The 15,669-nt window shown below is 34.2% G+C and overlaps 1 protein-coding gene across 4 annotated transcripts; it reads left to right on the plus strand.

Moving 5' to 3' along the window:
* Positions 1-7,340: 7,340 nt before the first annotated feature.
* LOC107847759 lies at positions 7,341-14,156 on the plus strand. Of its 4 annotated transcripts, none has more exons than XM_016692231.2 (3): positions 7,341-8,039; positions 8,533-12,176; positions 13,005-14,156. In XM_016692231.2, the coding sequence occupies exons 2-3, from the start codon at positions 11,896-11,898 to the stop codon at positions 13,807-13,809; spliced, it is 1,086 nt and encodes a 361-aa protein (XP_016547717.1). In that variant the 5' UTR covers positions 7,341-8,039; positions 8,533-11,895; the 3' UTR covers positions 13,810-14,156. The 4 variants fall into 4 exon arrangements, with proteins under 4 accessions (XP_016547717.1, XP_016547716.1, XP_047255191.1 ...); XM_016692230.2 differs by having other exon boundaries at positions 7,341-7,895; XM_047399235.1 differs by having other exon boundaries at positions 7,341-7,763.
* The last annotated feature ends 1,513 nt before the right edge of the window (positions 14,157-15,669 follow it).

A 15,669-nucleotide genomic window follows, 5' to 3' on the forward strand; every position in this document is an offset into this window, starting at 1 on the left:
TTGTCACCTCCCACCAACAACAAGTACCAGGTAACTCTATCCGCCAAGGCTAGAACATATGGAAAGAAATCACCTGTTGGAAATCAAATTTGAAACCTCATGGTGCTCAATTGAACTTCAAGGAACCACTAGGCCATACACTTGGGTGCCATTTAAAAATCTTTTATAGTTGGGCTCCAATACAGGTATCGAACACTGGATAAGAATACAAAAAAAAAAAAGACATGAAACTACATTACATAAGAGTAAATCTAGTTTATTTGATATTAAAGTTCACTTATTATCATGGACAAATTATACACATATATCTCATCATAGGCAAAGTATTATATGTAAACTATTTAGTGGCTTTGAGTTGTAGGTGACAAAAGAGTTTTAAAATGAGGTGTAGGTGACACGAGTCTTAATTATTGAGTGGAGGTGACAAGTACTTTATTATGGATTAAGAAAGTTTGTTAAGTTTGAGAATAGCCCAGAAGTTTTTAAAAAACCTACGACCTGGATTTTTTTCAGTCCAAGATGTCTTCAATAGAGCTTCATGACCGCACTTACAATATCGAAAATCTTTATCACAAAAAACAGTGGAAGATGCGCTCGACATTGTCAAGCTCGATTGGAAAAAAGATGAAAAAAAAAGATCAAATGCAAATAATTTGAAGAATTTGGATAGATAAAAAAAAGAAGTTAATGAAGAGAAGATTTGGGAATTTAGAGTAAAATTTTAGGAAGAAGATGAATATATATGACTATGGGGAAAAAACGATCATTGGAGGCCAAATCAGACGTCAAGTCAGCAAAAATGGGGTTCAACGAGCCTTGGCTGCGTGAATTACACGCAAGCAGCCAACAAGGCAAAAAGCTCCAAACTGACACATTTGATGCCTATTTTATTTTACGTGATTAAAATGAACATTGTCTACTTAATGTTAGGTGTTTTAAAATGAACACTGTCGATAGGTACCACCTTTTTTATTTCAATTCACTTTCACTTTTTTACATGTAGTGGTAATTATTTATGTCCAATGAAAATTGAATTTTTATAATGCAACAGATTCTCCATCCGCTGTAACAGATATTCTACTTGTTCTGACATATAGTTTATCTGTTGCAATAGGTTGGTCATCTGTTGCATTATGTCGATGTTTCTATCTAAGTCTATCTGTTGCAATAGTGGGAGGACTTGTTTGATAAATTCCAACAGACTAACTACCTATTGCAACATATGTCTAAATTTGTTTGATATTTTCCAAGAGATGTGTCGTCTGTTGCAACAGATACATTATTTGTTGTAATATTTGAATCTAGTATTCCATTTCAATTAATAAGTTCAAATCTAAGGAAAAAAATAAAATTCATAGACAAAATAAAATAAATCGAAGCCTTCAAAAATTAGTTGAAATAAATCAACAAATAAATGAAATGTAAAAAAAATTGTTATAGGTACAAATCTCAACAAATACATCAACAATTTAAGTATTGATGCCAAGGATTCCTAAAGAGGGATCAGGTTATTACTTTGACAGACTCAAGCCATAAAGATCTGCTTAATATAGACAAGTTGTTCTTCATCAGGTACGATGGAATTCTGTTTTGGTCGTCCTGGATCTTAATTGTTGCTTACATACGATTTATGCATTTTCTATTCTCCGTATTTCAATAAAAAGAGTAGCATATTATCAATGTTGTTCAGCAGTAGCTTCTACATCCACCTGGAAAGCCAAAATTGGTCAATGCTAATTACGGAGATATAGCAAAACAAAAAAAGATAACTCATCTACTCTATCAAATCAAATCGGTTTTCCTCTTATTTTAAATTATCCTAAATAGATTATATTTCTGTTGTAGAAATGAATCAACTGTTGGGATAAATTTCTACTGAGGAAGACCTGTATGATTATTTCCAACGGATGAACCATCTGATGCAACATATGACTCATCTATTGAAGCAGATAGGTCATCTGTTGGTACTAATAAAAGAGGTGCGAAGATCTGTTTGATTTGCTAAAACAGACGAGACATATGTCACAACAGATACTTTATCTGGTGCAACAAGTTAGTCAACTGTTGCAACAGATATATATATATATGTGTGTGTGTGTGTGTGTGTGTGTGTGTGTGTTTGATAATTTTCATCAGATGTGTCATCTGTTGAAACATATATGTGTCTATTTGTTAGTTGGAACAGACATATATATTCACCTTCTTCATCTCGTGTTGCTCTCCTTTGGACATTGTACATTGCTCAGTGCAACACACGAACAAAGGAGTTATAATTTTGCTTTTTTTACACTTGATAATGCATTGTAAATCACTCTCCTTATCCTCTTAGCCTTAATCTCTAATGGAGTGGATGAATATAAAATTCTCTTTGATAGAATGACACCCCTTTTAGATGTCAATTCCTTTACAAAAGCATTTAATGCATTAATAACATTAATCACTACATCATGTTTAGCCCTACAGTCTTGACATTTGCATGCAAAACATTCGCTGGGAAAGGCAAAATCTGTATAACCAGTATGATTATACTCATAATGATTTATTTTAAATACTATAAGAGGAGCATCATTAGCACCAACAGCAGCACCACTACCACCACCAACAGCTCCATTACTACTAAGACCATCAACAACAACAAATCCACCCTCCAAAATTATTTTTCTTGTAATGGTTATTGCTCCAAACAATTTTATTTTTATTCTGTCAATGGCCTTAGGGTCTGATAAAGTTTGTACAGACCGTAAAGTAAAAAAAAGACATCTTCAACTCTCGATTGGTCAGAACTAATGACAGATGCACAATCTAACATAAATCATTACATATATTAGAATGATAATTAGATCATTCAAGAAAATCATTAATTAAAATAAAAACTTAATTATAATTATGCTTACTGTATCCTTCGAGGGGTTGAAGAGATCAATAAATTTTGTATTTTTATCAGTTTTGGCAGACAACCATCTCAAGATTCTTGGACAGAAAACTTCTTCCTGGTAGTTCACTTGTTGTCTCAAATAAGGAATGGCTTCAAACGCTCAAGCCTATAAAATAACGCCAATAAATCAAAATCATTATTGAGGAAAAAAATGAATGATATCATAATAAAAGAAAGAAATATTTACCATGAAAGCCCATGGAAAGCCATATAAGTTGACTGTCTTTGGCACTAATGGAGTCAACAAATATGTGACAGTCATTTTGAAGCTTTCATAACCCTAAGTATAGCTCTTAAACACCTCAAGATCCTTGGAGAGCTTTATTAAACCGACATTTATGTTGTTGTTAATGTCTCTCGTCCAAAGAATATTATGTACAAACCAAACCAAGCACAATGACTGCTTGTGCTTCTTTGAAAGTCCTTTACCTTTCAATGTTTCTATCAAATTTTATTTTTGAAGCTTGGACCAACAATGGACACTAGTTCATCACGATCACACGACTTACTTTTTCCTTTTTTGGGTATGCGGGGTGCTTTTTTGGGTTCGAATAGGTATAACTTGAGAAGGAGGATAACATTTTAGTCCAGTAACTATGGCAAACTCCTTCAAACCAAAACAAATAGGCATACCACAGTAATTTATCCACACCTCATTCATCTTATCTTTGTTTTCATACATAAACCTATGCTTGAGAAGTTCATATACCATTTTCATTTGGAAGCGAGCATTGTTGTCCTCCGACAAATCAAGATATTTTTCAAACTACTTATTCCTGAAATAAGCATACAATTTTTGTTCATGAAGTATTTTTCTAAAGGCGTCAAAAGATTTTTCCATAACTGACTTAACCACGAAATCACCCGTTAAATTTGTGGCACCATCGCACTGCATTCTCACAAGATAACGATCAATGCTAAAGATTTTGACCAACTCTTCAGTGGAAGGGATATTAGCATTAGGATCATCTCTTTTGAAACATTCTTTCTCCCTGTGTTCATCATATTTTTTTCTTGATTGAGATAACGCTTGTAAAGCAAGCTCATAGAGTAGTGGATGTAGCCTAGTTGCTTCACTTGTTCCTTTACTTGGAGTTAATTTGATTTCTGTTCTTTTGGGAGCCATATTATCTAAAATTAACTGCAATATAAAAAAATATATTATAGTTAATTAATGCACCATTAAAAAGGATAACAATAAATCTAACAAGCAAAACAGTAAAATAACAGTTTCAACAGATCACTGATCTGTTGCACCAGGTAGTATATCTGTTGCAGTATATAACCAACATATTGCAGCGGATGAGTAACTGTTGCAATAATACAAAACGTATCACTCATCTTTTAAGACAGATGAATGGTTTGTGTAACAGATCACACATTGTTGCAACACATAAGTGATCTGTTGGAATAGTTAACTAACCTATTGTAATGGATGAGTAATATGTTACAAAAATATAAAATATATCACTCATCTATTAAGAAAAATGATGGTTTGTGCAGCAGATCACACATCTATTGCAACATCATTGTTGCAACATATGAGTGATCTGTTGGAACAGTTAAATAACCTGTACCAACGGATGAGTAATCTATTGTGATAATACAAAACATATCACTCATCTGTTGAGAAGGATGAATGGTCTATGTAACAGATCACACATCTGTTGCAATATATGAGTGATCTGTCAGAACAATTAACTAACCTGTAGCAACGGTTGAGTAATCTGTTGTGACTATACAAAACATATCACTCATCTATTGAGAAAAATGAATGGTATGTGCAACAGGTCGTACATCTATTGCAACACATGAGTAATCTATTGGAACAATTATCAACGGTCAATATTGTTTAGATTTCATCCAATAGAAGGGTCATCTATCACGGCAGATGAATGATCAGTTGGAAAAATCAAGTCTTGGACATATCTTGTTAGAAGAGTTGATAGGATTTTATCCAATAAGAGGTTCATCTGTTGCGTCAGATCTTTAATCCGATGGTTTCTTCGTTGCATCAGATGGTTAATTTGTTGCATCGGATTTTTTATCCGATGATTCCTCTGTTGCATCCGATAGTAAATTTGGTGCATCAGATGGTTAATCTATTGCAACATATGGTTAATCTATTGCATCATATAGTTAAATTGTTGCATCAAATTTTTTATCCGATGGTTTCTCTGTTGCATCAGATGATTAATCTATTACATCAGAATTTTAATTTGATGATTCCTCTATTGCATCAGATGATTGATCTGTTGCATCATATGAAAAATCTATTGCATCAAATGGTTAGTATGTTGCACCAGATGAATAATCTATTGGAGAAAAAAATAGTAGGACAATTTTGTTCAACAGAAAACAACAATATCACTATTTTTATCAAGAACAAGAACAGAACAAATCAACCCAAATCGTTGTTTTGTTTGTATAAACACAAACAACGAAAATCAAACTTCAAAAAAATGCAACAAACAACAAAAAATTATAATTCACTTCGAAAAGAGAAGAGAAGAAATACCAGGAATTAGGGATTTATTCAAACTGCATTTCAAATTAAAGCAACAAATATTGAAATTGTTAACCAATACTATAAGAGAAGTTGGCTCAAGTTCCTCGTTTTCTTCAAAACTAAAAAGGCCATAAATTTTTACCTGTAACGATGAAGAATTTGAAGTTGTTGTGGCCGGAGAGCAAGGTTGTCATGTCGATTAACGATTGAAGTCGAAAGGGAACTCGAAGCCCAACTATTTATCGTTGGAGGTTGAAGTCGCCGAGGATTGAAAGGAGAAATTTGTAGAACTGTTGGTTGGGAGAGAGTTGAGAGAAGATGTCGAGGGAGAGAGGAGAGAAACTGGTTGATTTGGATTGAAGAGGGGTATGGGCTGGGTTGATTTGTATTTTTGAAAACATTAAAAAGTTCTGAAAATATTAATCAAGTCCACAGTTAACTTAATCAAGTTTCCTAATTATGTTTGACCCTTTAAGTTGGTCAATGTCACCAATCCTTCATTCAAGACTTAAAAAGCACCTTTCCTTCAATTTTCTCAACTATTTATCCAAAATATCAACGAAGCTTAAAGAATTTACACGAAATACATACACATTTTACTTTTGAGGTAAAATGAGAAAAACATATAAGGTAAAGACGTGATCCTAATAAATCAATCATTGCATAAAATGAGATTTTTCATCATTATTTAACCATGAAACTTCATGATGAGATACAACAAATTAAGTAACAATTAAAACAAAATATTACGAGTAACAATACAATAGCATGGGTAACAACCATCCAATAATTGCATTATTAAAGTTGAAATCCCAAAATTACGGATCATATTAAAGTGTTATTTTTAGTGAAAACACTCATGTCCCCTTTCTTCCATTGTCCTTCTTCAGTTTAAACTCTCCTAAAAACTTATAAATCTCCCCAATTCACAACATATTTGCATTATCAAAGCTGAAAGATTGAAATTGTGAATCATATTGAAGTGTTCTTTATAGTGAAACACTCTATGTCACCTTTCTTCCATTGCTCCCTCCCCTCCCCTCCCCTCCCTCAATTTAAACTCTCCTAAAAAACAGACAAATCTCCTCAATTCACGATATATTTGTGTATCAAAGCTGAAAGCTCGAATAGATTGTATCAAAGTGTTATTTTTGGTGAAACACTCTGTCACATTTCTTTCATTATCCTCCATAAATTTAAACACTCCTCAAAAACTTATAAATCTCCTTATTTCACGAGATATTCACATTATTAAAGCTAAAAGCCCAAAATTAATGTCATTTTTCTTCTATTGTCCTCCCTCAATTTAAACTCTCCTGCAAAACTTACATTGTCAAAGTAGGAAGTCTGAAAGTATGTATCCTGTTGAAGAGTAATTTTTATTGAAACACTCCATGTCACCTTTATTTCATTGTCTTGTCTCAACCTAAACTCTCCTCAAAAACTTACAATTGTCTTCAATTCATGACATATTTACATTATCAAAGCTGAAAGTCCAAATTATAAATTGTATCGAAGTGTTATTTTTGGTGAAATACTCTATGTCACCTTTCTTCCATTGTCTTTCCTCAATTTACACTCTCCTCGATTCGTGAGATATTTGCATTATCAACGTTGAAAACCCAAAATTATGGATCGTATCGAAGTGTTATTTCGGGTGAAATATTCTACGTCACCTGTCCTATAACGTCCTCCCACAATTTAAACTCCCCTTAAAAGCATACAAATCTCCTCAATTCACGACATTTTAGCATTATCAAAGTTGAAACCCCGAAATTATAAATCGTATCAAAGTGTTATTTTTGGTGAAACTCTCTATGTCACATTTCTTCCATTATCTTCCCTCAATTTAAACTCTCCTAAAAAACTTATAAATCTCCTCAATTCATTAGATATTTGCATTATCGAAGCTAAAAGCCCAAAATTATGGATTATATCAAAGTGTTATTTATGGCAAAACACTCCATGTCACTTGTCTTCTATTGTCCTCCCTCAATTTAAACTCTCTTCAAAAACTATAGCTTTCCTCAATTCACAATACGTTTGTATTGTCAAAGCCGAAAGCTCGAAATAATGGATCATATCGATGTGTTTTTTTTTGGTGAAACAATCTATGTCACATTTCTTCCATTGTCCTCCCTCAATTTAAACTATCCTTAAAAATTTACAGATCACCTCAATTCACGATATATTTGCACTCTCTCCTCAAAAACTCACAAATCTCCTCAATTCACGATATAGTTGCTCGAAATTATTGATGATAGCTAAGTGTTACTTTGGATGAAACACTCTATGTCACATTTCTTCCACTGTCCTCCCGTAATTTTAACTTTCCTCAAAAACATCAAATCTTCAAAATCAAGAAGCTTGCTACTACGTTTTCTTTATCTCTTTATCATCCTATAATTTTTGCTTGTTTTGGTAGCTCCTGATTGTTCCTTTTTTTCTTTGGTGAGTCATTCTAACTCTGACTAAAAAAAAACAAAATTAACCAACAAACTCTAGAAGTTCTAGATTATTAGATAAGACATGGCAGAGTTTCAGCTTACCGAGGATATGACTTTAGATAGGAGGTTATGGATTACAAGGATCTAGGTAAAATGTTAGTTAGATAGTTAAGAGTTGTCTCACTTATCCTTCCATTTGCTGCTAGTCATACTAGTAGTAGTAGAAATTACTCTTGCTGTTTCTTGGTTACTAGTTGTTGTTGTTTGTAGTTTGATTATTGGTATTATCTTGTTATGAATACTGTTTAGGATGATTTGTTAGGTTGTCTATAGTATGGTATCGTGACTTTTTTAGTTTTGTTATTTCTTTATTTATACTGCTTTAGACGGGGTTTTTTCTTGATCTAAGGTCTATCGGAAACAACCTCTCTACCTCCAAGGTAGGGGGTAAGGTCTGTGTATACTCTAACCTCTCAGACTTGTTGTCCATCTCAAAAATAACAGGAAAAAATAAATGTTTTATTGCAAGAACATCTTGAAGCCACTTTTCATTCTTTACTGTAAACAATAAATCCTTAATAGATCGATTTAGCCAGAATATGCAGGAACTAGATCCCTTTTAATTCTTACAAAATATGCAGGAAAAACCTCACCTCACCTGTGTTCCTCTGCGGTCCAAGCAATCCCTTTTCGTCACTCTACGGTAGATCTGGGTAAAGCCAATGTTTTGGCTGATGGCCTTAATAGATTGTCTATAGGAAGTGTTGCTCATATTGAGAATGAGAAGAAAGAGTTAGTTCATGAGGTTAATTCACCAGCTTGCTAGATTGAGAGTTCGTTGGTTGATTCAATCGAAGGTAATATCTTGGTTCAGAATCTTCATTAATAGCTGAGGTGAAGGAAAAGCAAGATAGTGATCCCATTTTGCTTAAGTTAAAAGAAGTGGTCAGAAGGTTGAGGTTTTTTCCCAATAGGGAGATGGTGTTCTTCATTATCAGGGTAGATTATGTGTTCTAGATGTAGATGACTTGAGATAATGCATGCTAATAGAAGCTCACAGTTCTCGATAGTCTATTCATCCAGGGGCCCCTAAGATGTACCATGATCTGTGGGAAGTCTATTGTTGGAATGACATGAAGAAGGATATCGCTAAATTTGTGGCTAAGTGTCTGAATCGCCAACAGGTTAAGGTTGAACACCAAAGACCTGACAGTATGCTTCAAGATATCAGTATTTCTACTTGGAAGTAGGAAGTGGTGAATATGGTCTTCATTACAAGGTTGCCTTGGGCTCGTCGACAGCATGATTCTATTTGGGTTATTTTAGACTAGATGACCAAGTTAGCTCATTTCCTTCCTGCTAACACTTCAGATTCAATCGAGGATTATGCTAGACTCTATATTAGGGAGTAGGTGAAATTGCATGGAGTCCATTTGACCATCATTTCAGATGGGGTACTCATTTTACCTCTCGATTCTAAAAGACTTTTCAGGAGGGTCTTGGTACCTAAGTTCACCTAGTATGGCTTTTTATCCACAGATCGATGGTCAGGAAGTGAGGATCATTCAGACTTTGGGGACATATTGAGAGAGAGTGTCATCTATTTCAGGTGTAATGGGATGATTATTTAGATTGTTGCATTCTTCGATATTTAGATTGTGGAAATACTGCCAGGAATTGATGGTAATTGCATGGAATCGACAGAAAAATACTCCCTCTAGATCTCCCATGGTGCTCATAAAACCATTCGTAGAGCCACTGCTTGAAGTTGTACAATCATGGACTCCAATATGATCAGCAATTGGTAATGGCAAACTTGCAGTGTTAACGGTAGAACCTACTTGACTGGCTCCAACCAACTGCTTGGTTGTTAGCTCTTCCAAATTATACCTAACATTATTGAATGGACAAGTGTACATTCTGGTGCCACCAGCAGATGTTGATGCTTGCAAGCTAAGTGCTGGAAGCTAAGTGTCCTAGTGTCAACCCCACGCCTCGCTCAAGAGGTGCCCTCTGCCGGTATAGTGACTAGATGGGTGTACATTCCGGTGCCACCACCAATTGATGGTTGCAAGCTAAGTGTCAATGCCACGCCTCGCTCCAAAGGTGCCCTCATAGTCTGGATGAGTGTACATTCCAATGCCACCAGCATGGTTGCATGAAAAGTGATGCAAATGTCGTAGTGTCAACCCCACGGCATACTCCAGAGGTGTCCTCTGGCGGTATAATGACTAGGTATTCTACACTCCGTAGGAACTCAACTACACCGGGAAGTGAACTATTGAACTCGCTACCAACAGCAACACCAAGCGGGAATTTCTCCGGGTTAACAGCTGATGGTCCTTCAATAGCATCAGTCGTACATTTTTTTACTGGCCCGGGTAAAGATAGCATCCCTGTGTCAAAAGCATCAGTCACATAGTCGGTGATTGGCCACTGTAATTGTCCTCCACAAGGTCCTTTCAACTCATCAGATTTGTGTCCTTGTGAAGGTTCAGCAAGATCAGCAGCACTACTGACATCATGTATGCTTCTTCTCCTCTTTGCTTTATTGTTTTCATTTAATCGAGTGTAGAACTTCTGGGAATGGCTTGCCACCTGTGCTGGTGTTCTAGATAATACAAAGTTCCTCGATATACCCCGCCAATCACCCTTTCCTTATTTCCCCAACCCCTGCAGAAACTACCTAAGAAAAGAAAGAAGATAAAAGAAGTTACTAGCCTTGGAATATAATCCATGCAAGACAATATCTGCTTAAAAGTAATGCATCAGTATATAGCGAACATATCTCTGGGGAACTGAGCAACTTCTTGGCATTTGATCATATTCAAAAGTTTGTCATCTGTGATTTGTTCAAAATTGAAAAAGGATTTACAATTTGTTTGCTTCTAACTGGTGTCCATTTGATAAATATCCATCTTTGATGTTTCTACAACATTGTTCTTCCACAAGAGACTTTGTGGAAGTTATTCACCTTTTTGATTTTTTTCGAATTACTTGAACATATTTGTCTCTCCGGCGAACTAAATCTTGAGCATTTCGTTAGAATTTCATGCCAAAATATCTCAAAATCAAATCTTTTGGTACACAATTTGTTCAGCTTGTGCCTTTCTTTTACTTTATTTGGTGTGAGGCGAAAGGGAGATTAAGGATTTTAAGTTAGTGGGCGTAAATTTGTTTTACTTTATGTGGTGCGAGGCGAAAGGGAGATTTAGGATTTTAAGTTAGTGGGCGTAAACTTTTTAGAAATATGTTTTTCAACTATATAGTCTGCACGGTACCAGCGAGTGTGCATAAGTCGTTGTTGCATCCTTTATGTGCAAGGCTATATATCTCTTTCAGATATCCTCCTCTTGACTGATCTCTTAACTAATATAGAAAGATATGCTTCATTGTTGTAGTTGTAGTTCAGCTTAACAGCAATTTTCTTTCGTTGTATTATAATTTTTTATTGATAAGAATGTCATTTCTTACTGTATTAATCTTGCTTAGTTAATCAGTGACCGTGTCAAAGTCTTGTGTTTGTGTGCCACCTGTGAACTTTGGTTGCTTCCCACCATATTGATGTGCACCTTAACATCTAGTCTAGATACAAAAGTCATGTTTGTGGTCATTTTGTTTGAGTGTGCCACCTGCCTTTTCTCCTTAACAGTTGCTCACTACTGTAGTTAAAATCAACAACAACAGGAGTCTCTATTTAAATCAATAGCTGATTTTAATAAGAGTTTTGCCGCCATTCTTTCTGTTAACCAAGTGTCACAGGCTACAGAAAATCATAGCCAAATATATATATGCGGGCCTTTGTCATATATTTAAGTGAACCAACTTGTTAAAACTCTTCATACACTTTCCATAAGTAATCCATTTTACAATAACTCCTCATAACTTTCCAAAAGCCAAATTTAGAAAACACTTCGTAAACTTTCCATAAGTAAGCCAATTTGGGAAAACGCTTTGTGAATTTTCCCTTTCGTCTTAAAACGTCTCACTGAAGATCCAACAAAATGAGCCTCGACCGAACATGCAAGAGGTCCTCCTGGACTAAGGAGGAAAACAAAGCATTTGAAAATGCCTTGGCTGATTATTCTGGAGATAGAGATCTAATTCAGCAGATTGCTGCTGCAGTTCCTGGGAAATCTCTTGAAGAAGTTATCGAACATTATCTTGTATTAGTTGAAGATATTAAAGATATTGAGTCTGGTATAGTTCCGCTACCTAAATATCGGAGAATGCAAAGTTCTACCGAACGGCGAAAAGGGATTCCTTGGACAGCAGAGGAACACAGGTGAGGTTACCAACTTACCATGTTAGTTTGGTTTGGAACATCTGACTTAATAGATGGTTAGTTTGATTTGGAACATCTGAGTAAATTGATGGTTAGTTTGGTTTGGAACATATGACTAAATTGATGGTTAATTGATCTCTTCAATCATGTGTTTCTTGATAGTTAAATAAGTTTTATTGGTTTGAAACATCCGACTAAAAGTTGTTTTACGAAGTTCTTTGCAACAAAATGCTGCTTTTTTCCTGTTTGAGATTGCACCCAAAAAATTGACAGAAGTTGTGTTATCTTTAATTGTAACTAAAGTTACTTCTACTTTTATGGTAAATTATAGTAGAATCTAAGTTGATCTGGTGTGACATTTTTAATAAGAATATGTCATTCAGAAAATTTGGTGTCTGAATCTGCTTTGGTTAGTAATTTCTTAAATTTTTCTTTAGATTTCTTTTTCTTAAGAAAAATTAAATGCAGTTCTTTTTTTTCTGTGTAAGTTTGTCGGTGGAGAACAGCTTGATATCAGTTTCATAACGTAAGTCATTGCGTCGTCAGTATTATTGTTATTCGCAAACAAATGAGTGGCGTATTTTATATGAACAAGTTACTGTAGACATTAGACTTTTAAAGGCTTCAATCTACTCGTGCTGTAAACACTTGTGCACTGTTGCTGACAAACAGTGATGTGAACTTATTGGATGTGTTCATTGTATACAGATGGAAGTAAAAAATGTCTATATAATCATAACAACTGTAAGTAGAAATTCAAAGATGCATAAGAATGTGCTGATTGAGAGAGTGCATTAGTAACTTCTTTAATCTTCTTTCCTTTCTTAGGTTGTTTCTCCAGGGGTTGGCGAAATATGGAAAGGGTGATTGGCGGGCTATATCGAGGAACTTTGTGTTATCTAGAACTCCAACACAGGTGGCTAGCCATGCCCAGAAGTTCTACACTCGATTAAATGACAAAAACAACCCGAAGAAGAGAAGAAGTATTCATGATGTCACTAGTGCTGCTGACATTACTGAACCTTCACAAGGACCTTGTGGAGGACAATTACAGTGGCCAATCACCAACTATGTCACTGATGCTTTCAACACAGGGATGCTATCTATACCAGAGCCAGTCACAACCCGCATAAGTACTGATGCTATTGAAGGAGCATCAGCTGCTGACCTGGAGAAAATCCCTATTGGTGCTGCTGTAGGTAATGAGTTGAATAGTTCATTTCCAGGCATGGTTGAGTTCGTGCAAAGTATAGAAGGCCATATCATTGTACCAGCAGAGGGCACCTCTGGAGTGTGTCATGGGGTTGACACTAAGACATCTCCATCGCATAGCTTGCAGCCGTCAATTGCTGGTGGCTCTGGAATGTACATTCCTTCATTCAATAATGTTAGGTATGATTTGACAGCGCTAATGAGCAAGCAGTTGTTTGGATCCAGTCAAGTAGGTCCTACAGTTAACTCTGCAAGTTTGCCATTACCAATTGTTGATCGTATTGGAGTCCAGGATTGTATAGCTTCACCATCCATTCCTGGAAGTAGTAGCGGTGGAACTTATCCCTGTTGGAATCCTAGCAACATTGATGACAATACCTTTGATTTGGTAAACCTATTCCCAGATGGACTAGGCAAATAAGAATGTCATTTATATGTTGCTGGTTTCACTAGAACGACCAATGTTTTGAGATGGTTAATCCAATGCAGCTCTGGGGCTTATTACTTCGCGAACTCTCATGCCATTACTGGTTCAGTTGCAGCATCTTCTGGTGGATTATCTATCATCGCGTCCCTTTAGATGTCTCTATTGGCATATTCAATGCTGTAACGATTTGAGTATATAGTGTATGGAATATCAAACTTTTCTCAGTTTCTGTATTCAGGGCTTTAGTAGTTTTGGATCTGACAAAGATGTCTCACAAAGTTGGGGTTGACATTGTATATATTAGTAAACTAACCTTATTAATGATGTTTTGGAACTCTAAATTTGACTAAATTTACTACTTAAATAGTTATTAAATACTATTAAGGAAAGTATGAGAAACAAGTAATAAAATACTCTTGATATGTAAAAATAAACAAGTAAATTAAAATATCTGTTTTTTATATAGTAGATGTAGGTAGCATTTAGGACTTGAATATCTTCCACTTCAATAGTTAAGTGTCTAATTAATGTTAATTACTTTTCCTCTTTAGTCCTCAAATTTGTATTTTATTTTTGTTCTTTACCCTCGTAATCGGATTGTTCTCCCAACCCTGTGCAGAAGCTTTATCATATTGTACTTTCTTTATTAGATAAACGGGTAATTTCGCATTGATCACATTTTCAATCTTAAATCTTGTTTAAAAATATGTGTCGCGATAGATTAACAATCGACACAATTAATCAATCTATGATAATCCTAACAATACAAATATCATGATAAGGTTCACTTTATTAAAGGTAAAGTATTTATCCAAATTTACCTGTATGTAAACTATTTTTCTTGAGATACCCACAAAGCTCAAAAAATTTACACAAAATTTCCACATATTCTTTGGCATAATTTTACTTTTTAGGTGTCAAATTGAATCTTGATTATTTTTTGCCAGCTATTTTATCCTTTTCTGCCAACTGCTTTTGTCGTTTTACCAGTTTCTTTTCTTGATTTTTTTTTTTAATTGACATAAAAAGGTATAAAAGTATCTACTATATCATTTTTTTTATGGGATATATCTTAGCAAATATAGATTCCTAATTATCCTATTTAGCCTGAATTTTAATTAATTATAATTCATACACCCTTCTTACCTATTAATTATTCCTAATTACAATTCATAACTCTTCTTTTTCTCTTTTTCTATTTTCTATTATTCTCCCTTTTTTATACTTTTTAAAATTTTTTCTTCATTTTTTCTTTTCCTTTTTTTTTTGTTGGTTTCTCTTTCTTTTTTTCTTATTTCACTTTTTTCTTTTTTTTGTTTTTTTTCATCTTCTTTTTTTCCTTTTCATTTTTTCTCCTCTTTTTTTTCTTTTTTTTTTTGTATTTTTCCCTAATTTTTATTATTCTTATATTTTTTTTTTGTATTTTTTCTCCTTTTTCTCTCAGTTTTCTCCTTTTTTTCTTTTTTTCTTTTCATTTTTCTCCTTTTTTTTATTTGTGCAAACTATAAAATACAAATACAAATGCGAACTATAGCATACAAAAATAAGCGTGAACTAAAAAAATACAAATGTAAACTATAACATATAAATACAAGTGCGAAATATAAAATGCAAATGCAAATTATAACATGCAAATACAAGTACGAACTATCATTTGTATTTTTTAATTATTGAAAGGAACGATTGATTTTATTTCTACGAATACTTATTTGTATTTATTGATACGAGTTGTATTTATTGATACAAATAAATACAATTTAAATTTTTATACAAATACATATTGCATTTGTATTGTAAAATCACTTGCTCCATTTGTTTGTAATTGTATTTGTATCAAATGATATTTGTTTATTT

The sequence above is a fragment of the Capsicum annuum genome, chromosome 11, assembly GCF_002878395.1.
Source record: "Capsicum annuum cultivar UCD-10X-F1 chromosome 11, UCD10Xv1.1, whole genome shotgun sequence".
Lineage (NCBI taxonomy): Eukaryota > Viridiplantae > Streptophyta > Magnoliopsida > Solanales > Solanaceae > Capsicum > Capsicum annuum.